Source organism: Amia ocellicauda, chromosome 17 (assembly GCF_036373705.1).
Source record: "Amia ocellicauda isolate fAmiCal2 chromosome 17, fAmiCal2.hap1, whole genome shotgun sequence".
NCBI classification, from domain to species: domain Eukaryota; kingdom Metazoa; phylum Chordata; class Actinopteri; order Amiiformes; family Amiidae; genus Amia; species Amia ocellicauda.
This window is the reverse complement of record NC_089866.1, coordinates 16019952-16043402: the sequence shown is the minus strand read 5'-3', so window position 1 is coordinate 16043402 and position 23451 is coordinate 16019952. Positions and strand designations below refer to the sequence as shown.

The window sequence follows — 23451 nt, the reverse complement described above, 5'->3', positions numbered from 1 at the left end:
TTCTGAGAGATTGGCAGTAAATGTGGTTGGCGTCATAAAAAGCTGGAGGGGAGGGATGAGGAGAGTTTAGTGAGAGAAACTGATACACTGGTTCAAAGCCACTCGAGAGGGAAAATGAGATGATTATCTGAGGGTGGTGATAATGAAAGGGGTGGCAGTGAGAAACATGCTTGCATCTCCTGTACCGTTCCTGTCAATATGTGCAGGGCTTCTTTTCCTGACCCCCTGCAATAATATTTGGTCTCTGTAGTTGGAGTGCTCAGAGGAGCTGGGGGACCTGGTCAAGACAGCGGATCCAACCCTGGCCCTCAGCGTCTACCTCCGGGCCAATGTTCCCAGCAAGGTTATCCAGTGCTTTGCAGAGACAGGACAGTTTCAGAAAATAGTTCTCTATGCCAAAAAAGTAAGTACTGTTTTTTTTTAGTTGTTAGCGTTTGTTTATTTTGATTTTTTTTAATCCTGAAAACCAAAAAATCTGGGAATGACGCGCATGCCTGAGTTTTATTTTGGTTTGTTTTAATGTTCAGCGGCTGAATAGACGGCTTTCTTTCTTTTTTGTTCCGTTTCCATCGTGTTGTTTTTCTTTCCATTGACGTCCTGTGCAGACCATGTTAAGAACTTACAATGCAGGGGATGGAGCTGCTTTTATTCAGGTTCATAAATAAATACATGCATACATACTGTCTTTCACGTCAGCTATTAAGACTCATTGTCTGGTGCCATATCCATGTGTTTTTTCTTTTTTCTGTACATGTTTGAGCATATGTGTAATTGTATACCTTTTGATGAAGCATTTGTATGTAATTATGTACATTGAAGGAATTGCTTTTTCTAAACTATTTGATTGTGTTCACTCTATGCAGGTTGGCTATACTCCAGATTGGGTTTTCTTGTTGAGAAATGTCATGCGGGTGAGTGCTGAGCAAGGCTTGCAGTTTTCTCAGATGTTGGTCCAAGACGAGGAGCCCTTAGCCAACATCAACCAGGTAAAGATTAACCCCAGTTTCATTAGAGTCTCTGATGGCTCCCACTGGGAGCCCAGGATATTATTACAGATGTCGAAAGTAATGCAAAGTATTTGCTGACACACTGTTTCCTTCTGTTTCCTTTAGAGGGGACATTTTCTTAAGAACACTTTTTTTCCTTTTGATTGAATAAATATATAGATGTTTGGTTTCGTGTTAAAATTGAACCTACATTTCTGATGTTCCCCCCTTTAATCGCAACCCAGGCATTAATTTGAAACCAAAACCAAATTATATATATATACTTTCTTTTATTAATGTTTATCCTAAATCTGTGAAAACTAGAGTAATGGAATGTTAATTTGCCTCATGTTATGGATCGGCATGTGCCCGAGTCCTGGTTTCGTGAATATATATTTTTCATTTTCCCTTCCTGTGCATCGTAAAATCAGATTTATTCGGCTTCAGGCCATGGTTGGCAAAGTGACAGTCTCTTGATGAATCCCATATGCAATGATGAGGGATACAATTCCATTTATTTTTGTTTTTTGTGAAGTTAGATGTTGAAAATAGTTGTTCTGCTTTTTTAAGAGTTGAATTTCTTTCAGATCGTGGACGTGTTCATGGAGAATAACCTGATCCAGCAGTGTACCTCCTTCCTGCTAGACGCCCTGAAAAATAACCGCCCCTCTGAAGGACACCTGCAGACTCGCCTCCTGGAGATGAATCTCATCCATGCGCCACAAGTAACTTACCTGTTTTTAGTCTCAAAATTGAATTTAGGGTTAATTTTTCTATAAGGGAAAGAAAATTTGAATTTATCCTTTTAATTATTTGTTTTAATGCTCATTTCCCAAAGGTCGCAGACGCTATACTCGGAAACCAAATGTTCACCCACTACGACCGTGCGCACATCGCCCAGCTATGCGAGAAGGCCGGGCTGCTGCAGCGAGCCCTGGAGCATTACACGGACCTTTACGACATCAAACGAGCGGTGGTCCACACCCACCTCCTCAACCCTGAGGTACAGCACTGGGCTCCTGATGGCTGGCCTAAGCTAGGTTCTGATTTTCAAAAGTCAACTTGGTCATTTTGGGATAAATCGGGATATTTTGGGACTAACCTGGTCATTAATTTACAGGGAACCACTTGTATAATTAATGCTTCATATGTGGAAGTTTCTAATTTCATGTTATTACATATGTTTCCTGTTCTTGGCATTTGTGGGTTGTTTTTATTTTTTCTTGAATTCTTCGCTAACGAAATGTACCCATTATCTTTTTTTTCCTCTCAGTGGCTGGTGAATTACTTTGGCTCTTTGTCAGTGGAGGATTCAGTCGAATGTCTGCGAGCGATGCTGTCTGCGAACATCCGGCAGAACCTGCAGCTGTGTGTACAGGTGGCGTCCAAATACCACGAGCAGCTTGGCACCAACAACTTGGTGGAGCTCTTCGAGTCCTTCAAGAGTTATGAAGGTGGGAACCTGCTAGTGCAGAGGAACTGAGATGGTGTCAGATTGCTGTCTCAGTGCCATCTGCAGTACAAAGCCACTGCACCAGGTGCTGCAGATTCAGAAATAAAACATGAGCAGTTTATTTGCTTTAGAAAACAACTATTAAAAAATTATGCGACAAAAAATACATTTGATAAATATCTCTCTCAGTTCTTCACACAGACCATTTCCTTCCTGTCTTTAGATTGAAATTGTAGGAATTTATACATGTAAAACTTATTTTATTTACTCAATTCTTTCGTAGGGCTGTTCTACTTCCTTGGGTCTATTGTAAACTTCAGTCAGGACCCAGACGTTCACTTCAAATACATCCAAGCAGCGTGCAAAACTGGCCAGATTAAAGAGGTGGAGCGGATCTGCCGTGAAAGCAATTGCTATGATCCAGATCGTGTCAAGAACTTCCTCAAGGTAATGCCTCTGTTTTCCCCTAGAGGACACTTTCACACAATATTCAGATCGCTTTTCTAATTTATTACTCTGGGCCATTTTTCGCAAAACATATAAAATGTTATAAAAAATTCAAAAGGACTAATGATTTAGATAGCTGTGATGCAATCAGGGTTCATGAATATTCCATAAACCTTCCAACTGTTGCCTTAGATCATTAATTAGTTATTATTTTAACATTCTGTCCAATCTAGATCTACAGTGTTCCTTGATTGCATGCCCAAAACTAGAGTCATCATGATCGTGGGAACTAAAGCCTAAGTTATGATGATCCAAGTTGGCATGGACTGTTCTAGCTGCCATTTCCAACTGAATAAATGTGGCTTTTTTATTTTTACACACAGATCTGCACTGGGTTTCAACAGCCCTTGTGTTGTTTATTCAGGCTGGTTGTGTTTGTTGATGGAGTGAACATATATGTACACAGTCGGGCTTTGCCATTTATTCTTCCATGCTTGATTGTTGTTTGTTTAACCTGTGCCTGCTGATGTCATTCTTTCTTCTCTTGTATTGCTTCAGGAAGCCAAGTTAACTGACCAGCTACCTTTAATAATTGTGTGCGATCGCTTTGATTTTGTCCACGACTTGGTACTCTATTTGTACCGTAACAGCCTACAGAAGTACATTGAAATCTACGTCCAGAAGGTAAAATTTATACTGATGTGTGTGTAATATGATTGTTGTTTTTATAGCACAAGATTGTAGTACACGTGTTTAACTAATTACCTCAGTGAATGTATTTTTTGTTTTAAAAAAGTAATGACTCCTTGAAAAGATAAAGTTCAAATGTACGTAAATATGTAATACTTATGTTATATAATTATATATAAAAAGATTTAGTCCATAGCCTTAATTGGTTGAATTGTGTAGAACTTGTTTTTACAATTTGTGTCATTTGCATAAACTTTTGCATTTTGATAAGGACATTACAATTATATAGGACACAGTGACTCCTGTGGGAGAAATGAGGTAGTGCAAATAGAGCTTTCCAAAAGGTGTGCAGGAGAGGAGTCCTCCGGTGTTCCTGTTTAAAGTGTCCAAATGGAGAGCCTGTTTATGGTCTGCTTAAAGGTTCTGTCTCTCAAGGCAGCATCAAGTACTTTGCTTATAGAGAGAGAAATGACAGGGAATGCTTGTTCACGCAGGTCAACCCAAGCAGGCTTCCAGTGGTTATTGGCGGACTGCTTGACGTGGACTGTTCTGAAGACGTGATTAAAAACCTGATCATGGTGGTGCGGGGACAGTTCTCCACTGATGAACTGGTAGCAGAAGTGGAGAAGAGAAACAGGTAGATGCAAACGCAGCCCAGTGCACTCCTGCGTTCATTTCAGTAGTATCAATCAAAATGGATGACATTTCAGCAATGCACCCGTAACATTTTATTATCAAATTAACTTTGTCTGACCAGACAGTGGAGCAGCTGCCCATGATTATGTGCCTTGTTGTTTTTTAAAGCACTTCTCTGATTTAAAAACTCAAATTTGAAAGTGCAAAATGATTCTTGTGTTTTGTACTATATTTACATTTATTTGCAGAAGCTTTTCAGTATTTTGTCCCAAGCTGCCCTATTGTTGCAGTGGTTGAGGATAGATTGTTTCTTCAAGCTGACAGATGCTTTCATCATTGTCTACATTTGCTTCATGCTCCTTTCAGACTGAAGTTGTTGCTGCCTTGGTTGGAATCGAGAATCCACGAGGGCTGTGAGGAACCCGCTACCCACAATGCACTGGCCAAAATCTACATCGACAGTAACAACAATCCCGAGCGTTTCTTGCGAGAGAACCCCTTCTATGACAGCCGCGTAGTCGGAAAATACTGTGAGAAAAGGGACCCGCACCTGGCCTGTGTGGCCTATGAAAGAGGTCAATGTGACTTGGAGCTTATTAAGGTAAAATAGTTTAGATCTTTTCAAAATGTTCATAAGTGTAAAATGGAAAGAGTTGTAGTTTTGTGGTATGCATTAAAAACATTATATTGAAGTTTTTTGAAAACTGTGTTTTTGTTGATTACTTCTAGCAAGCTGATCATTTGTGCACAAACACATACACACACACAACATCTCGCCTGATTTAAAAGGGAATAAATAGAATGGAATTTTGAATTTGGCGTTAAAGGGTGCTCAGTAATATGCTTTGCTACAGGTCTGCAATGAGAACTCCCTGTTCAAGAGTGAGGCGCGCTACCTGGTACGCAGAAAAGATCCCGAGCTGTGGGCCAATGTGCTGGAGGAGAACAACCCGTTCAGACGCCAGCTTATTGACCAGGTAAAGTGACTCCATTACGATTAATCGCATCAAAAGTTGGAGAGTGTTTCTGGATGTATTGTATTGTCTTTTCTATCAGGCATTTACATTTCTAATTGCTGTTTTATGCCAGAATCCTTTATAGGTGGGATTCAATGGGAAGTGACCAGATAATTAATTGCTGTAACAAAATTGGGGATGCTAAGATTTGTCAAGGATCATGGTTGCAGGCCCCGGTGTTAAAACATCTTTATGTATCATATTTGAAACCAATTTTGTGTAACGAATTTGATTTGTGATTTAAATTTAAATTTGTATGCCTATGTAAAGGTTGTGCAAACGGCTCTGTCAGAAACGCAAGACCCAGAGGAAGTGTCTGTGACTGTGAAGGCCTTCATGACGGCTGATCTGCCCAATGAGCTGATCGAGCTGCTGGAGAAGATAGTCCTGGACAATTCAGTCTTCAGTGAGCACCGGTGCGTTTCTGAGCAACACCGTCCACTGTCAACCAAGTGGCACAAATATGAGGAGTTGGAAAGCTTTGCCATAGCTGAAAGAATGCTTTTCCAACTTAATTCACACCACCTAATACTGATTTAAATGTATTTTTGTATAATATTTCTGTTTTCTCAGCTTGAAATCCTTTCTTTTTTGTCTGGGGGAAAAAAAAGCTTACCAAATCTCACTTCTACGGTGTGAAATGGCACAGGATGTTCTGAATATTGAGAATGTTGAGTATTCCAAATATTCTGTTGCTATTTCCGGAATTCAACATGACCTCAGACCCACACAAAATATAATTTAAAATACATGTTTTTACCTTATAGGAAAAATGCAATAATGGGTAAATTTTGAAAAATTTTGTACTCATTCTGTGGAAATGCTTATGTCTTTGAACCATGTTTAGTCGTGTATTTGTTTAAAAAATAGGATCATCTGTTAAATGCTCATCAATGTTTATTTACCTACACTTGAGTGCAATACACACAAACTCTGCTATCTGCTTTGTCATTTTTAGTGGCCAAATAACCAAATCAACTGCATTCTGGATAACAGGAAATATTCAATACAGTTAAAAGTTAATCAGAATATAAACTAGTGTATTAGTGAGTGACACTTTCCATCAAAATACCCTGAAGGGCACCTTGAATTTAATGGCCTCTGCAGTTTCAACCAAAGAAGTAATTAATATTTTAATATATGTCCATAAACTAATAAATAAAACAAATGTAATCTGCCACCAGTCTGTTTCTTCATAGACTTTTGTTTTTATGAAATTGTACAGTATGTACTGCATGACATATTTAAAAAATATGACAGGAGACAAATTAAATTATAGACCAGTGGCTTTTTTAATTAAATATAATTTGTGACCTTGCCTTGATTTGTTATTTCTGTTCCTGTAAACAGAAACCTCCAGAATCTACTGATCCTGACGGCCATTAAAGCAGACCGCACACGAGTGATGGAGTACATTAACCGTCTGGACAATTACGATGCTCCCGATATTGCAAACATCGCCATTAGTAACGAGCTGTTTGAAGAGGCCTTTGCCATCTTCAGGAAGTTTGATGTCAACACTTCAGCCATCCAGGTATAATATATCCCTCAAATTAAATGACTTAAATGTTACAAATCAGTTTTATAATGGATGTCCCATAGAACTGCTCTATTGACATTGTATTTCAGTGGTTGGTTGAATAAATATTACTATTCTATTTTAATAGTGTAGCTCAAATGCCCATTGATACTCACATGGGTAGCTCTATTCACAGCTGAAAAGTAGTCTTTGAAATTGTAATTTTCCCATAATTTTGTCAGTAGCACCATTTTCAAATCGCACCTATAATGTGGGTCAATTTTAAATGACATCTTATCACTTGCGTCATTTACTTTCCTTTCTTTTAACTATGTTTCTGTTTACTGTACAGGTGTTAATTGAGCACATAGGGAATCTGGACCGAGCCTACGAGTTTGCCGAGCGGTGTAATGAGCCAGCGGTGTGGAGCCAGCTGGCCAGAGCCCAGCTTCAGAAGGACATGGTGAAGGAGGCTATCGACTCCTACATCAAAGCTGACGATCCCTCTGCATACATGGAAGTGGTCAAAGCAGCCAGTAAAAACAGTAAGAAAAGTGTGTTGTAAAACCCCTGTAAAGAGCTTAGTCACATTTGGATGCGATCGTGGAGTTATTTTTGGTAATCGGAGCTGTGCATCATGTATATTTTTAATAAGTAGAGCACTTTCCCCTCCCAGACCAGGCATAGGTCAGAGACATTTTGTCCAGACTTTGCCCATTGTGTTTGCTGCCCATCTTCATTACTGTCGTTGGTGACTTTCAGATAACTGGGAAGATCTGGTGAAGTTCCTGCAGATGGCCCGAAAGAAGGCAAGAGAGTCCTATGTAGAAACTGAGCTGATCTTTGCCTTGGCTAAAACCAACCGTCTCTCGGAGCTGGAGGAGTTTGTTAGTGGGCCGAACAACGCTCACATCCAACAGGTAAGCATCTGTCTTTCTGCTTGAACGTTGTCTGCTTAAATTAGCGTTTCGTTCTGATGCACTGAAGTTAAGTGCGCATACAGTCGCATGAAAAAATAATACATCATTCATGTATTGTTTTTTATATGTATGTTGGTATTTTGTGAATACTACCCAGCACAGTCCATCCAGGAGCTGATTACCTTTAGAAGAAAAATAGACGTGGTACACCTGAATATCCAAACCAGAGAGCTCTCTGTCTGATGGGAGGGCAGGCAATGTCAAGCAGAAAATTCTGTGTGTGTGAAGTGGGAGTGTAAGGGACTGTAGTGCCATCTTGTGGTACAAATAATAAAAAATCAGTTTGTGACTATACACAGTTGGATTTACTTTGCATTTTACTTTGTGTTTGTAATTTGTATCTATTTATACATGTGAAGTGCTTTTAAAAGATGCTTTTAATTTTTTGTATTTAATTCTTTTAAATAACTCCTGCTCTGTAGGTTGGGGACCGTTGCTATGACGAGAGAATGTACGACGCAGCCAAATTACTGTACAACAACGTCTCCAACTTTGCCCGCCTGGCATCCACTCTGGTACATCTGGGGGAGTACCAGGCAGCAGTGGACAGTGCACGGAAAGCCAACAGCACCAGGACCTGGAAAGAGGTACTGCTTTCGCTGGTACCCATTATAAATATGAAAAGCTATATTCAGGAACTTGTCTGTGGCTCCATCTGGAGATCAAGCGTACTGTGACCTATTTCTGCCCAGAGCAGATGCACTGTGCACTCTAATGGCCGAGGTGTTGAGGGCAGTCCTTCTCTTTGATCTCCACTGTATGCCATGCTCCCTCTCTGTTCAGGTGTGCTTTGCCTGTGTGGACGGGACCGAATTCCGGCTGGCTCAGATTTGCGGCCTGCACATCGTCATCCATGCCGATGAACTGGAGGAGCTGATCAGTTACTATCAGGTGAGGAGACGATTTTAAACCCTCCTGAGGGAAATGTTCAGGAAGTCGTAATTCTTTGGCATGCTGCACCTGCCACCAAACACCCTGACGAGGGGTATTGATGGTGACCGCTAACGATGTGCTCTTGCGTCAGGACCGAGGGTATTTCGAGGAGCTGATCGCACTGCTGGAAGCGGCTCTGGGTCTGGAGCGCGCACACATGGGGATGTTCACCGAACTGGCCATCCTCTACTCCAAATTTAAACCCCAGAAGATGAGGGAGCATCTGGAACTCTTCTGGTCCAGAGTCAACATTCCCAAGGTCAGCATTGAGCACTGGTCTGTGTATGTTGTGTTCTTGAAAGAAAAATACAAATATAATATATATTTTAATTATTTAGTATAATTGTATTAATTACATTATAAACACTTAAGATCAGATTAATGAATATGGTAAATACCTTCTGTATTCCAGGTTCTCCGTGCTGCAGAGCAAGCGCACTTGTGGGCTGAACTGGTCTTCCTGTATGATAAATATGAAGAGTATGATAATGCAATAATCACCATGATGAATCATCCTACCGATGCCTGGAAAGAAGGGCAGTTCAAAGACATCATTGCTAAGGTATTGGACATCATTTGCATTTTAGGGTTTTGATCTTTTTTCATTTCCAGAATAATCTTTAAATTCGTTGCCATTTTCGGGCGGTGATCTTGACTTGCACAGTCAAAAAGTCTGTTTCTTCTCAAACTGCTTTGGTATCACAATCTGGCACCTGTTTAGCGATCTGTTCATTGTAAAAATGGAAACGTCTGGCACAGGTTTCCCGTAATGTACTGTAACTGCATGCTCTAGATAGGCTTAACCCATTTTATTCCTACATAGTAACAGAAAGAAACATCACTCATTCTGTTCCTGCCCCACCGCTCCCCAGTTAATGTTTGTTCTTTTGTATTAAAAAAAACAGGTGGCGAATGTTGAGCTCTATTACAAAGCCCTGCAGTTCTATTTGGATTACAAGCCGCTGCTAATCAACGATCTGCTGACCGTCCTGTCTCCTCGGCTGGACCACACCAGATCCGTCAGTTTTTTTGCAAAGGTAAGCGAGGGCCACGCATGTTGAATGAAACAGTAAGAATGGCACAATGGCACTAATTTAGAAACCCGACACATTTGGGGAAGGGTTGTTCTTATTTTGAAAGCAGTGAAATATGAATGTCTACTGTGGTTACCAACACTGTTAATCCAGTGCCTGTGTACATTGTGTTTTAAACAATGTGTAGCTTTCAAACGTTTACATTTACGTAATGTTTGTTTTTGCAGGTCGATCAGTTGCAGCTTGTTAAACCCTACCTGCGATCAGTACAGAGTCACAACAACAAGGGGGTCAATGAAGCCCTGAATAACTTGCTTACGGAGGAAGAAGATTTTCAGGTATATATAAATATACAGGAAATACTTTGTAAGCTTGTTTACCCATATGTTTGTGTAGTAACAACATCTAACCTTTTGTGTGTGTGTGTCTCCACTGGAGTCCACTAGGGGCTGCTAGGTGAATTGGGATAGGTTTCCTGAGTATATTTTTTATGCGAATTTGATCAACAAGAAAAGCATTACCCGCTGACTGGAATATGTGTGTATTTAATTTGACTGCTGACATTTGCAGCTTCATTTACATTTTTTGTTAAAAGTTAATAGATTTTATGATAAGTTTTGTTATTTTTGCTCTCACAGGGTTTAAGAGCATCAATCGATGCCTACGATAACTTTGATAATATCAGCCTTGCCCAAAGACTAGAGAAACACGAGCTGATTGAATTCCGACGTATTGCTGCTTACCTGTACAAAGGAAACAACCGCTGGAAGCAGAGCGTGGAGCTGTGCAAGAAGGATCGTCTGTACAAGGTGGGAGACTGTCTCTGTGTGAATCGGACTGGGTGGCTCAGTTAGTCAGCTTTTATAGTGCTGTTACTTACAGCTGTGATGATTCACTCAATTTCATCTTTGTCAGTTTCTCCTTTCTTGACAGAACACACACACACTTATTAAAGTGTTGATTCGTTCTCATTTAAGGATGCCATGCAGTACGCCGCCGAGTCAAAGGATGCAGAGCTGGCCGAGACACTGCTGCAGTGGTTTCTGGAGGAGGGCAAGAAGGAGTGTTTTGCTGCTTGTCTCTTCACCTCCTACGATCTGCTGCATCCCGACGTGGTGCTGGAGCTGGCATGGAGGCACAACATCATGGACTTTGCTATGCCTTACTTCATCCAAGTAATGAGGGAATACCTTACCAAAGTAAGTGCAGGGGGACCAAAAAAACCTATGTATTTCAGAAAAATCTCTGTCAGCTAAAATTGGATTTAAATTGATATGATTAGGAACTGAAGAAGGACTTGAAGAACATGTATTGAAAAAACTGCACTGGTCAATTAAGGGAAGCCCAATGTCTTGCATTAAGTCCTCCCGATGATTAAAAGTGTACAGATTTTATACCTGTGCACAAAAAGGACATTCTTCTCATGTAGTATTGTTCCAATGGGGATAGAATTTCAGTTTTCAGTTCAGGTGACTGTTCATAATCATCTCTTCTAAATTAATTGACAGGATTTTGTTCCCCTCCCCCTCCTTGCCATTTGATTCTGCGGAGATGTTTCAGTTCAACCCCAATGACCATCCCTTCCCTCTCTACAAGCAGGGGAAACAGAAGGCATGACCATGCTAGCAAGTTTTAGTGATTTTATTTTTTGTGATCTTATTTTAAATCTAGCTGCCCTCTGCCTATCTTTCCTTTTTGTGTTGATTTTTGCGTAAATACTTCCTGTTCATTTTAAATGAAGATGTGAAGTTTCAACTCTGGATTTTTTTACAGGTTGATGAGATTGCCGAGAAGGTGACGGTCTCTGTCTTTTTTTTTTATAATCTATTTCTGTTGTAACATAGACCTAGGTTTCTGATGTAGGAACCTAGAAGTAGTCCCTGCTATAGAGAATGCCTAACTCTGATGTCCTCCTAACATCTAATCTGTAGCTTGCTTGCACCTAGATAACAACATGTATTAAAGTTTTGATGTGATAATTAAACCGTCTACAAAGAGCATTAAAACTAACACCAAGTTGCCACATCTGTTTAGTATTTAGTTCCATCTCTTTAACTCACTGTCCTTCAGCCCGGATGATGGGATGAAGCAATACTTGGTTACAATATGAAAGTTCTTCTCTCTTGTTAGCTTAATAAATTTAAGAAAAAACAACAACCCTAATCACACCCCTTCAAGAAATTTGTGTTGCTCCCAAGCTTTTTATTACCATAAATCTGTTCATAATCACTAGGTTTGGAAAGCACTCCAGACCCCTTGGTCTTTGAGATTCCCGTATAAAGACTAAAAGGATACAGCAGTTGATTTTAATATTAATATATAAGATATTTACATTTCTGTGTCAACCTCAAAGAGAATCTTACATTTAAGATATTGTCTTGGATACTGATTCTTGAATACATCAGAAACCTGGCTTATTTTTACTTTACGTTACGCACTTTTTCCTCCAAGCAATATTTTATTTTCATAACACAGCTGAAAGAAATCATTGCTTGCAAACATTCATGCCTTCTTTTTTATTTAAGAATATTTCAAGAAATCTGTGACTTCAAGTTAAATCTGCAGATAAAAAGCTGACCTCCTTATTTATTTACTCTGGCTGGACTACAAGTTAACTTTGTGCCCTGTGGTCTTCGTCAGACATAGACGCATGCTCTAAATCTTAATCTTGGTTAAATGTTTTGAAACGCTACCATATTTAAATGGCATAAAAAAAGATCAAAGAGATTGCTGCCATTGAGAAGTCTTAGTAGAGCCTTAACTGTAAGCTGGAGATATTGATATGATGAAATGCTATGAAAGTCCACATCTCTATGTACAACAGAAGCATGCTTTTGGATTTTGATTTTGGTTTGCTTTCTGCAGACAGGGTTGTGTGTATTTTTAATATTTGGCGATTTAAAATGCAGCTCGTAATGATTTACAGCATTTTGGCATGGACTGTTGGTCTCTGACATGCAAAACCAGAACTAGAAGGAAGAACACATGGATAGGTGTAAAGTTTAAAGACCCAAAAATGCCAGGCCAGATGCAGCTTAAAGTGTGAATGGATTGTTGCTTGTTCACAAGGAAATAAAATGCAGCATTCACAGAACTGCATGCCATTTGCTCCTGTATTTGTCCACTGTATTAAAATACGTTCAGATGAATATGAAGATTAAAAAGAAAACATTTTACAAGTGTTTTTAGCTTGCAGAGTGTAAATCATTAAGACTTCTGGTAGAAATAATACATAAATAAATAAAACGCCAAAGTGTAAGCTAGTTTTTATAAACGTACTGGGTGGTGAGTAAGTAATTTACCAATTTGTCAATGTTTTGATTTTCCTTTTCAAGAACAGGAATTATGGCAGGAAAATCAAATATATCTCTATATAATTAAAATATAGGCTACTATACAAGAAGAAAAGTGGTGGAATCACCATTAGAATTATAGAACGATCTCAAACAGGATGTGAAGGACTGTATTTTGATTATTTTCTGTAAGGCAGTGGTTCCCAACCCTGGGCCTGCAGGACACTTACTGTTACTGATTTCAACTTACTGTTTTTTGTGCCAACTGAGCTCTCAAATACTCAATTGAACTAATAATTCCCTAAATCAGAAACTTGTAATTTTATTTTATTTTAAGTTAAGTATATAATTGTATAAATAACTTATTAAAGAACCAACTTTGTATTACAGAATTTAAAAAGCCAAATCTAAGCAGATTTTTACTTCAATTAAGGTTCAATTAAGTATTTAAGAGGTCATTTAGAACAAAAGCAGCAGGGTAGGGGGTCCTCCAGGACAGGTTTGGGAACCCCTGCTGTATTGGATGCCTTGATAGCTCTTTAAACCTATTTCTGCCAGTTAAATTGTGTCTAATTGGTCTGCAGGTCGATAAACTGGACGCTTCAGAAAACCTGAGGAAGACTGAAGAGGAAGTGGCAGAACCAACCCCAATAGTGTTTGGTATGTATTTTATTTTATTTTTATTAAAGCCTCTTTTATGCTAAATGTGTGATTTTCACTGCACACAGTGCATTAACCCTTAGTATTCTTGTTCAAGTGCTATACAGCAGAGACTGTTTTGGCCTGGTCGTGGGTGGGGTGGGTAGGTCGTGGCAGTAGATCATTTTATCTCTTAATGTCTGCATTAGACCTGGGATAAATATAGTGGATATAAAGAACAAAAAGAGGTGTAACATGGCCTGTTCCTTTCTTGCAGGTCAGCAATTAATGTTGACAGCCGGTCCCTCTGTTGTACCACCGCAGCCTGGATACCCTGCCTACAGCTATGCTGCCCCAGGCTTCACTCAACCGGCCTACGGATTCAATATGTAAATATCACCCCTCCTGACAGAGCCTTTCTGCTATGCCATCCTGACAGCGCTCCTCTGTCTGTAAGAAACGCAGGACTTTGAGGCACAGTATTTAATTTGGGCCTAAACGCCAACCCCATGCAGCATGAAGACAACTCTCTAAAGGACAGCCTGTTACTGTCAGTATATTTATTACTATGAATAATACTATATTATATTACTGTTACATTTCAACTTTTAAAGGAAAAGTGCAGCTTTGTTGTTTTTGTTTTTTGTTTTTTTATCATTGTATTTTATGTCCTGAATTTACAGCACTGATCTACAGAGGAAAATGGCAGGAAAAAATATTTCAGAGCAAATTCATTGGGTGAGCCTTTCACTATGAAGTACTGTAAGGTCTGTTCCTTAAGTGTCACATAGGGAGGATAAGGTCAATGTTTCTCAGATTTTGTTTGTCTGTTTAAGTCATTTAAATATTTAAATTAATCGAGATAGATATTTTAAAAAAACATCTATTGCAACTGGTAATTTTTGCTTCTATGAAAACGTAACTCTCCTGGTAGCTTTTTTTTTTTTTTTTTTAACGAGAGACAACACTAACAACGTAATTAGCAGAGGTGGTACTGCATAACAATTTGAAAATAAACCTGAACATCACTATGGAGGAAGTCCGTTCCAGGCCGGCATTCTGTAGTGCATCGCCACGCTTTGATCTTTTCCTCCTTATCGTTTTTTTACCAAAAGCGGTTAGGGCTTCTTGATTTTTGCTTTAAATGTGTATTAAATAACCAATAACGGTACATAAGTTCAATACAAGATTAGGTAGATAGTGTTTATGAAAATATGAAATGGAGGAATAAAATGTACCAGTGTCTGTGCATGTGCTGCCAGATTAATGTTTAATGCTATAACAATGCAAAAAGGAGCACAATTAATTTTCAATGTGATTAAAAAGCATCTGGAGTGTGATCAATGTTTTGTAAAGATCTTTAATGTATGGTGAAAGAGTTGGTTTCTGCCTCTGAGATCAACAGACAAAAAGGGATGGTGAAGAAAAAATGTTAAATGTTACAGATGCTTTGAAGAATGCAAAAGAGGATGTGTGTGTGCGTGTGTGTATATATGTGGGTGTGTATATACCATACATGTATATTTACACACACACACAAACACACGTGTGCCACTTTTTCAATATACTATAATCCTTTTAATGTACTGAAGATAATGTATAATTTATGGTAATGAAACTTGTGCTATTCCTAATTAATCTAAGTCCACTATAATGTAAAACCATATGTATTGTCTATAGTGTATGGTTGTAGTCCTAAGTGTAATGATTTTTTTTTTTTTTTTTTTTTTAAGAAACTAAAACTAAACAAAAACTATAAAAAACCTTTTCTTCAGCACGTCTGCTTGCCGGAAAAAACTGTCTTTGTTCTGTTTTTAAAGTAGCAGCAATGGGAATGTCGAAATTATTGGGATCTTGTCCCTGGCAATCAGTTGTGTTGAATGGATTTGAGAATGGCGCTGAAGTGGATTTCAGCAGGGAACTGTGCTGCTCTGTCTGTCTTGTGTCCCACACTGCACACGGTGTACAGACGTTTTCAGGATCAATTTGGGGGCATCAGGTTTCCGGAAAAATATGAGCTGTAAAGCTTTCCCTTCCTACCTGCACAAGTTATGCCTTCAGAAGGATCAATAAAGTTTACACATATTGTTCTGTTGCTGTGTATTATTTCCAGTTTTGTTTACAATACAAACCAGCACATGGATGAAGGTGGGCTCATTTCAGGTGTGCCTTGATCACACTCTTCCATGTGTAGCCTAAAATGAGCTCAGCATTGTGCTTGCAATTCATTCTTTGTTGATTTATTATTTTATTGCTAAGGACTACTAAATTGAAAGTTATTTTGTTTGGGTTCTGTGCTGCTTAGCTGAACTGGCATTTGTGTTCATTTATTTATATATACACTCACCTAAAGGATTATTAGGAACACCATACTAATACTGTTTGACCCCCTTTCGCCTTCAGAACTGACTTAATTCTACGTGGCATTGATTCAACAAGGTGCTGAAAGCATTCTTTAGAAATGTTGGCCCATATTGATAGGATAGCATCTTGCAGTTGATGGAGATTTGTGGGATGCACATCCAGGGCACGAAGTTCCCGTTCCACCACATCCCAAAGATGCTCTATTGGGTTGAGATCTGGTGACTGTGGGGGCCAGTTTAGTACAGTGAACTCATTGTCATGTTCAACAAACCAATTTGAAATGACTCGACCTTTGTGACATGGTGCATTATCCTGCTGGAAGTAGCCATCAGAGGATGGGTACATGGTGGTCATAAAGGGATGGACATGGTCAGAAACAATGCTCAGGTAGGCCGTGGCATTTAAACGATGCCCAATTGGCACTAAGGGGCCTAAAGTGTGCCAAGAAAACATCCCCCACACCATTACACCACCACCACCAGCCTGCACAGTGGTAACAAGGCATGATGGATCCATGTTCTCATTCTGTTTACGCCAAATTCTGACTCTACCATCTGAATGTCTCAACAGAAATCGAGACTCATCAGACCAGGCAACATTTTTCCAGTCTTCAACTGTCCAATTTTGGTGAGCTTGTGCAAATTGTAGCCTCTTTTTCCTATTTGTAGTGGAGATGAGTGGTACCCGGTGGGGTCTTTTGCTGTTGTAGCCCATCCGCCTCAAGGTTGTAGGTGTTGTGGCTTCACAAATGCTTTGCTGCATACCTCGGTTGTAACGAGTGGTTATTTCAGTCAAAGTTGCTCTTCTATCAGCTTGAATCAGTCGGCCCATTCTCCTCTGACCTCTAGCATCAACAAGGCATTTTCGCCCACAGGACTGCCGCATACTGGATGTTTTTCCCTTTTCACACCATTCTTTGTAAACCCTAGAAATGGTTGTGCGTGAAAATCCCAGTAACTGAGCAGATTGTGAAATACTCAGACCGGCCCGTCTGGCACCAACAACCATGCCACGCTCAAAATTGCTTAAATCACCTTTCTTTCCCATTCAGACATTCAGTTTGGAGTTCAGGAGATTGTCTTGACCAGGACCACACCCCTAAATGCATTGAGGCAACTGCCATGTGATTGGTTGGTTAGATAATTGCATTAATGAGAAATTGAACAGGTGTTCCTAATAATCCTTTAGGTGAGTGTATATATATATATATATATATAATGATGATTTTTTTTTTTATTTCTTTATTATTTTTTTTTTTTTTAATACACATTCTGTCTTTCACATGATTTCATAGTACTGCCAAGATATAATAAAATAAAACAGAGTAAAATGTATTCACAAATTATTAATTCATATAGTTTGTAATTTGTGGGCACGGTTTACTAAAATGGGCTCATGAATAAACTGGGCCCACGAATAAACAGGGCCCACAAATGTATATCATGTTCTTTTTTTATGTCTCTGGAACTATGTAGGAATTCTTTGGTTAAAAAAAAAAAAAAAAAAAAATGATGTGAAAATCTTGCAGCAAGTACATGGCATTTTCAGCAGGCATGCATTCACAATGTATATCATCTCGTGACTAGCTCTGTAAACCTCAGACCACCTACATGCCCTATTATAACTATTAACTCCCTGAATAGGGTTAGCGTCCTTTGGTTATCCACCCTCCACTCCTCAGTTCTTCAGGCGCCTGTGTAAAGTTCATAGTTCATACCAACACCACCTCACTATGGAAATCAGTCGGCTGTCAAACCGAGGATCCTGTTCTGCTTCTCTCCCTCTCTAACAAAACAGGTTCTCCAGTCAACAGCAAGACGGCTGCAGTTTGCATTGCTTCTCCAGTAATGGTCTGGTGCCCCCTGCCACAATCCAGATGGGGATTCTTTATTTATTTTCAGCCAGCTTTACTGTGATTGTAGTAATGTAATGTATGCTCATTCACAGGGAAAGGTGATGTTTATTAACTTCACAAGACTAATATGATTTGGGTTTGGGGGTATATATATTAATGTCCTTAAATAGTAATTGTGCATGGACACTTTAAAACTACCACTCAAACGAAGAAGGCTTTCACTTTCATTACATGTCATATTGGAATGTGATCAATTTACTATCAAAGAGGCTTAAACCTTTTTCATTGTTATTATTGGAAGGAGACACTTCCCATACACAGCCTAGTTGGAACTACCTGCTCAGCCTTAATCATGTCATATTGTCCTCTTATAAACGGCATTCATATGAATTGTGCTGTCTCTGCATCAGCTGTGATGAATGATTCAGTAGCAGGCAGCGGTGAAACAAGCAGTGAGGTAAGGGACCCTATGATGTGTAAGTATGAGGCATGTCCTCTACTTATGAAATGGCCTCTATTAAAGGATGATGCCTGTTGATAAAATATGCAGATTGTATTTAACCTCAACTATGTAATCTATCTATACCACACAGCTCAAATATAATATATATATATATCTTAAAGAAATTATAGGCCTTGCAAGAATAATATAATTAAAACATACATATACAGTTAGGATCAATGAATACTTGGACAGTGACACAATTGTCATCATTTTGGCTCTGTACGTCACCACAATGGATTTGAAAGGAAACAATCAATATGTGCTTTAAGTGTAGACTTTCATCTTTAATTTGAGGGTAGTTACATCCAAATTGGGTGACCAGTGTAGGAGTTACACCCATTGTGTGTTGTCCCCCCAATTTTAGGGGCTCAAAAGTATTTGAACAAACTAACATAATCATGAATTAAGTTGTGAGTTTCAATACTTGGTTGCAAATCCTTTGCAGTCAATGACTGCCTGAAGTCTGGAACCCATAGACATCACCAGATGCTGGGTTTCTTCTCTGGTGATGCTCTGCCAGGCCTGGACTGCAGCTGTCTTTAGTTCCTGCTTGTTCTTGGGGCGTTTTACCTTCAGCAAGTGAAATGCTGCTCAATTGGATTCAGGTCAGGTGATTGACTTGGCCATTGCAGAACATTCCATTTCTTCACCTTGAAAAAGTCTTGAGTTGCTTTCATGGTATGCTTCAGGTCATTGTCCCTCTGCACTGTGAAGCGCCCTCCAATGAGTTTTGAAGCATTTGGCTGAATCTGAGCAGATAATATAGCCCTAAACACTTCAGAATTTATCCTGCTGCTTTTGTCTGCAGTCACATCTTCAATAAATACAAGGGAACCAGTACATGCCCATGCCATAACATGCTTCACAGATGAGATGGTATGCTTCGGATCATGAGCAGTTCCTTCCCTTCTCTTCCCATCATTCTGGTACATTCTGGTTGATCTTTGTCTCATCTGTCCATAGGATGTTGTTCCAGAACTTACAGGGTTCTTTAGATGTTTCTTGGCAAACTCTAATCTGGTCTTCCTGTTTTTGGAGCTTACCAATGGTTTACATCTTGTGGTAAACCCTCTGTATTTACTCTGGTGAAGTCTTCTCTTGAAGACTACCTCCTGGAGGGTGTTCTTGATCTGGCCGACTGTTATGAGGGGGTTTTTCTTCACCAGGGAAAAAAATCTTCTGTCATCCACCACAGTTGTTTTCCATGGTCTTCTGGGCCTTTTGGTGTTCCTGAGCTCACCAGTGTACCAAATAGTTGATTTGGACACACCTGATGTTTTTGCTATCTCTCTGATTGGTTTGTTTTGATTTCTAAGGCAAAACTGAAGGCAAAACGCCCCAAGAACAAGCAGGAACTAAAGACAGCTGCAGTGCAGGCCTGGCAGATCATCACCAGGGAAGAAACCCAGCATCTGGTGATGTCTATGGGTTCCAGACTTCAGGCAGTCATTGACTGCACAGGATTTGCAACCAAGTATTGAAACTCACAACTTAATTCATGATTATGTTAGTTTGTTTTGAGCCCCTAAAATTGGGGGGACAACACACAATGGGTGTAACTCCTACACTGGTCACCCAATTTGGATGTAACTACCCTCAAATTAAAGATGAAAGTCTACACTTAAAGCACATATTGATTGTCTCCTTTCAAATCCATTGTGGTGACATACAGAGCCAAAATGACGACAATTGTGTCACTGTCCAAGTATGGACCTATATATATATATATAATCTCTCGAGACGTTACAAAAACACATACAACTTCCAAGATTACACACATGCAAATTCATATTCAACTGCACCGAAAATGTGTCCTTGGCTTGTGCCTCAAATCTAGCATGTTCTCAATTTACTAATTACTTAAACTATTTTATTATTACTAATACTATAGCCTAGTCAGTTTTCTGCAATGAACCCTAAATTATCAATAACACCTTGGAAAACGTCAATTTTAACTGACACAATGCCTTCATCATATTTAGAAACCGCACTGTAACATTTGGTATGGAGATAGCAAAGATAATAATGCGACATTATATATATATATATATATATATATATATATATATATATATATATATATACTTAATACATTTTTGACTGAACTATATATTGAAATAGGTGTTCTAATAATATATTTCCAAAAATGCAAAACTGGCGCTTTCTGGAATTGTTCCCGTTTTTATTTTTATTTAGTTGCAATAGCTTTGTCAATTAATTTCCACGGGAAAATAATGCTTCGGATGGGGAGGGGGGGATGAGTCTATATCGTGTAAATACAAATAGACAAGTATAATATACACCTTGGAAATGTATAATTCTTAAATTATAAACTTGAGAAGTTTAAAAACATAAGGTGGAAAGCATCAAATGACCTCAGTAACACTAATCTAGATTATCAATGTGTGCTACTTTTGTTTTTGTTTATATATATAATGTAGTATATTTTAGTAAAGGGTTACTATGAACAAGTACTGGATTTTATCATGACGTGTCTATAGTTGTTTATTTAAAATTGAATACACTTTAATGTATATGTTGTGTATAAACCGAATTTAATATATTTATTAATGCTAGTGTATTTATGAAAAAGTGATACAAATGTAATTTAACATAAATATACAGTTATATTTCTTTATAAACATAGGGAGCTGTAGCAGCGCTGGCTGACGTCAGCGCCGTTCTACCTTAAAACGACGGGCTCGTGTTCGTCAAGGACGTGACGCTGCGTGGAGCGCAGGCCCGCCCCGCCCGCGCCCAGAGGGGCCGGAGCAGCACTGCCCCCCGCCGCCCCAACGCCCCGCCGCCCCGCAGGATCCCGGCGAGCAGCGCACTGCCAGGGCACGAAAACAGCCCGGCGCGGAGGGGATCGACGTGTCTGCCACCCGGTGCACGACAGCCTTTGAGTTACACTTTCTGCTCTGTTTTGACAACAGTCTGCCTCCGTGGCGCCTGTGTTGTCTACTCGCACCACACTAACCGGAAAGTAAGGGACGCGGCGCACACGAACCGCGCTTTGACAGCGATATTGTGCAGTTAGTTCGCTAGTTGTTTTTCCAACTATGTCTGGAAACCCCGTATTTGTTAGCCCTTTCCACAGACCGCACTGTCTGGCTGCTGCTGCACCGGCTGGCAAAGCGAAATTAACTCACCCGGGCAAGGCGATTTTAGCAGGTAAGTGTTTCACTTCTTCTTTGAATCCTGTTTTTCTCCTTTCTTTCCGTCTCTCTGCAGGAGTGTCGCTTTGCCACACAGCCTGTCTGCGTGGCTTTGCATGCCTGGTGCGAATGGCATGTGCTGTTCATGTGATTCTGTAACACGACAGCGCAGTTAGAGCCGCTCACACATCCACCTATTCCGGGCAGAGTAGCTGCAGCATACGTGGGTCCGCTGCGCTGGCTGTCGTGGTTTAGACAGCTGAAGGACCCCAGTTAGGTATCTTGGCATGTTTTTCTTTTTTGTCCAGTGTTCTGCCCTTGCAATGCAGTAGTGTAGTTAGTGTGAGTGGAGCTGACATCAGTTCAACTTTCTTTCATTTGTGTCTGCTTTTGTTTTTGTTGGTATTCTGCACACTAATATGTTTATTGATATATTGATTTTAAAGTGACTAATCTTAGGGTGTAGTTCCAAGAAGAAAAGAGAGAGATACCCAAGGGGCTGCTGGCAGAAGTAACTTATTGACAAACACGTCGCCTTATATCCAAGGCTCTTCTAGTGATTGAAGTGGATTGGGATCCTTGCATTAGAAATCTAATTGCATTACTGAGAATACAGTTAAGATCTGAAGACCTATTGATTTGTGTCAGAACATTTAACACGCATTCAGGTCTGGCAAGAAAAAAATCATGTCATCATTAAAGGCCTTTGGAGATTTTCTTCATAGTCATTATCATTTAAACCATTCATTTCTAGTTGCCATTTTACAACAGCGTATTAATTAATTTAAGTTTCCTCCTCAGGGATTTGCTCTGTGTACATCATGCAGAATATATTAGTCATATCTGGCGTTGTTAATAATTCCATTATTGGACATCATAAATCTAACTTGTCAGTTCTCCACTGGACAGAAGTAAGTATGCATTTGGACTTGAGGAGTAGCTCTTCAAAAAAATGACAACATAAAACTGCAGTCATGTTCCAATCATATCTTCTGCAAGTGCAGAGGAGGTGGTGAGAAACTGCCTCCCTGGGGTGGATTTCTGCCTGCATGATTCAGAACGTATAATCTGGGGGAGAACGTCAAGGATTGTGTACTATATTGCATTATAGGCACCGCGCAAACATAGTTACAGCTTAATTCTCTCATTATAACCAGTCGAGTTGTAGTATTCTCGTTTCTTTCTTCCATCTATGGTCGGAAAGGTAAGAAATGACTTTCTTTAAGAAGCTCCAGCTTTGAGCTTTCAAGATGCCTGAGGACACCGTGGGGTCAAACTGACAAATAAATCATCTCTTTTGGCCCCAGTTAATTACAGCATACATTGAGTGCATTTATCCAGGATGACTGGTTTCCAACAACAGAACTGAATTTTACATTTGCATGGATTCTGTAAAAATAAGTAAACCTTTCAAGAGGTAGGCCTGTGTTGTGTAGGGGGGTTTAACAGTACGATATGTTAATCAGTAAATCCAAATACAGTGTAAGATGCAACCACTAAAGCAATTGAAGTGAAGGGTTGCAATACCATTTGCTGGAGTTTTGAGTAGCTATATAGTGAAGCCTTAGGTGTGTGTGGTTTGATATATTGGGATCAATACTATATTTTGCACCAACTTATGAGGGGGAGAAAAATATATATTGTTGGAAAGTGTCTATTTTCAGGATCTGGTATGATCTTGCTCTAGACGTTTTATTTCATTCATTTCCTGGCAGAGGTTTGACCGCCCTGTCTTCCTCCCAGGTGAAGGCTGGACTCGGCCTGAAAAGAAGCAACAGCTATTTCCTTCTAAACACATTATTGTTCCCAATTTGAGCTTCTGTGTTTTCCTGTGTAGGCTCAGGCTGTGAGGATAACCCTGTCACTTGTATAATATATCCTGAGCTGCATATAGAAAAACAAGCAAACATGAAAACCTTTTTTTTTTTTTTTTCCCACACCAT

At 39.5% G+C, this 23451-nt stretch overlaps 2 protein-coding genes and 1 long non-coding RNA gene across 7 annotated transcripts in view; 2 read left to right on the top strand and 1 right to left on the bottom strand.

The window, feature by feature from the left end:
• cltcl1 (clathrin, heavy chain-like 1) overlaps positions 1–15721 on the top strand; it is a 31489-nt gene extending 15768 nt beyond the window's left edge. Inside the window, exons 9-33 of one of the 4 annotated variants that reach the window (XM_066689315.1) lie at positions 251–403; positions 864–986; positions 1574–1711; positions 1825–1989; positions 2260–2440; positions 2723–2886; positions 3445–3570; positions 4071–4213; positions 4579–4813; positions 5067–5189; positions 5499–5644; positions 6579–6762; positions 7100–7292; positions 7510–7667; positions 8150–8314; positions 8511–8618; positions 8752–8919; positions 9073–9222; positions 9566–9697; positions 9922–10032; positions 10333–10503; positions 10672–10893; positions 11468–11488; positions 13572–13647; positions 13904–15721. In XM_066689315.1, the coding sequence (XP_066545412.1) occupies positions 251–403; positions 864–986; positions 1574–1711; positions 1825–1989; positions 2260–2440; positions 2723–2886; positions 3445–3570; positions 4071–4213; positions 4579–4813; positions 5067–5189; positions 5499–5644; positions 6579–6762; positions 7100–7292; positions 7510–7667; positions 8150–8314; positions 8511–8618; positions 8752–8919; positions 9073–9222; positions 9566–9697; positions 9922–10032; positions 10333–10503; positions 10672–10893; positions 11468–11488; positions 13572–13647; positions 13904–14019 (3672 nt within the window). In that variant the 3' untranslated portion in view covers positions 14020–15721. Of the gene's footprint in view, positions 1–250; positions 404–863; positions 987–1573; positions 1712–1824; positions 1990–2259; positions 2441–2722; positions 2887–3444; positions 3571–4070; positions 4214–4578; positions 4814–5066; positions 5190–5498; positions 5645–6578; positions 6763–7099; positions 7293–7509; positions 7668–8149; positions 8315–8510; positions 8619–8751; positions 8920–9072; positions 9223–9565; positions 9698–9921; positions 10033–10332; positions 10504–10671; positions 10894–11202; positions 11495–13571; positions 13648–13903 lie in introns of those variants that run through there. The other 3 variants (XM_066689314.1, XM_066689316.1, XM_066689317.1) reach the window with 3 other exon arrangements.
• On the bottom strand, positions 8869–21887 carry LOC136712638 (uncharacterized). 2 transcript variants are annotated; one of them, XR_010804867.1, is made up of 4 exons: positions 21503–21887; positions 10438–10818; positions 9059–9120; positions 8869–8954 (listed from the first exon to the last, which is right to left on the bottom strand). It is a non-coding gene; the product is annotated as an uncharacterized LOC136712638 (long non-coding RNA). The 2 variants fall into 2 exon arrangements; XR_010804866.1 differs by having other exon boundaries at positions 9059–10818.
• LOC136712637 (tricarboxylate transport protein B, mitochondrial) overlaps positions 21132–23451 on the top strand; it is a 26483-nt gene continuing 24163 nt past the window's right edge. The window contains exon 1 of the mRNA XM_066689318.1: positions 21132–21524. Within this exon, the coding sequence (XP_066545415.1) occupies positions 21413–21524 (112 nt within the window). The 5' untranslated portion in view covers positions 21132–21412. The remainder of the gene's footprint in view (positions 21525–23451) is intronic.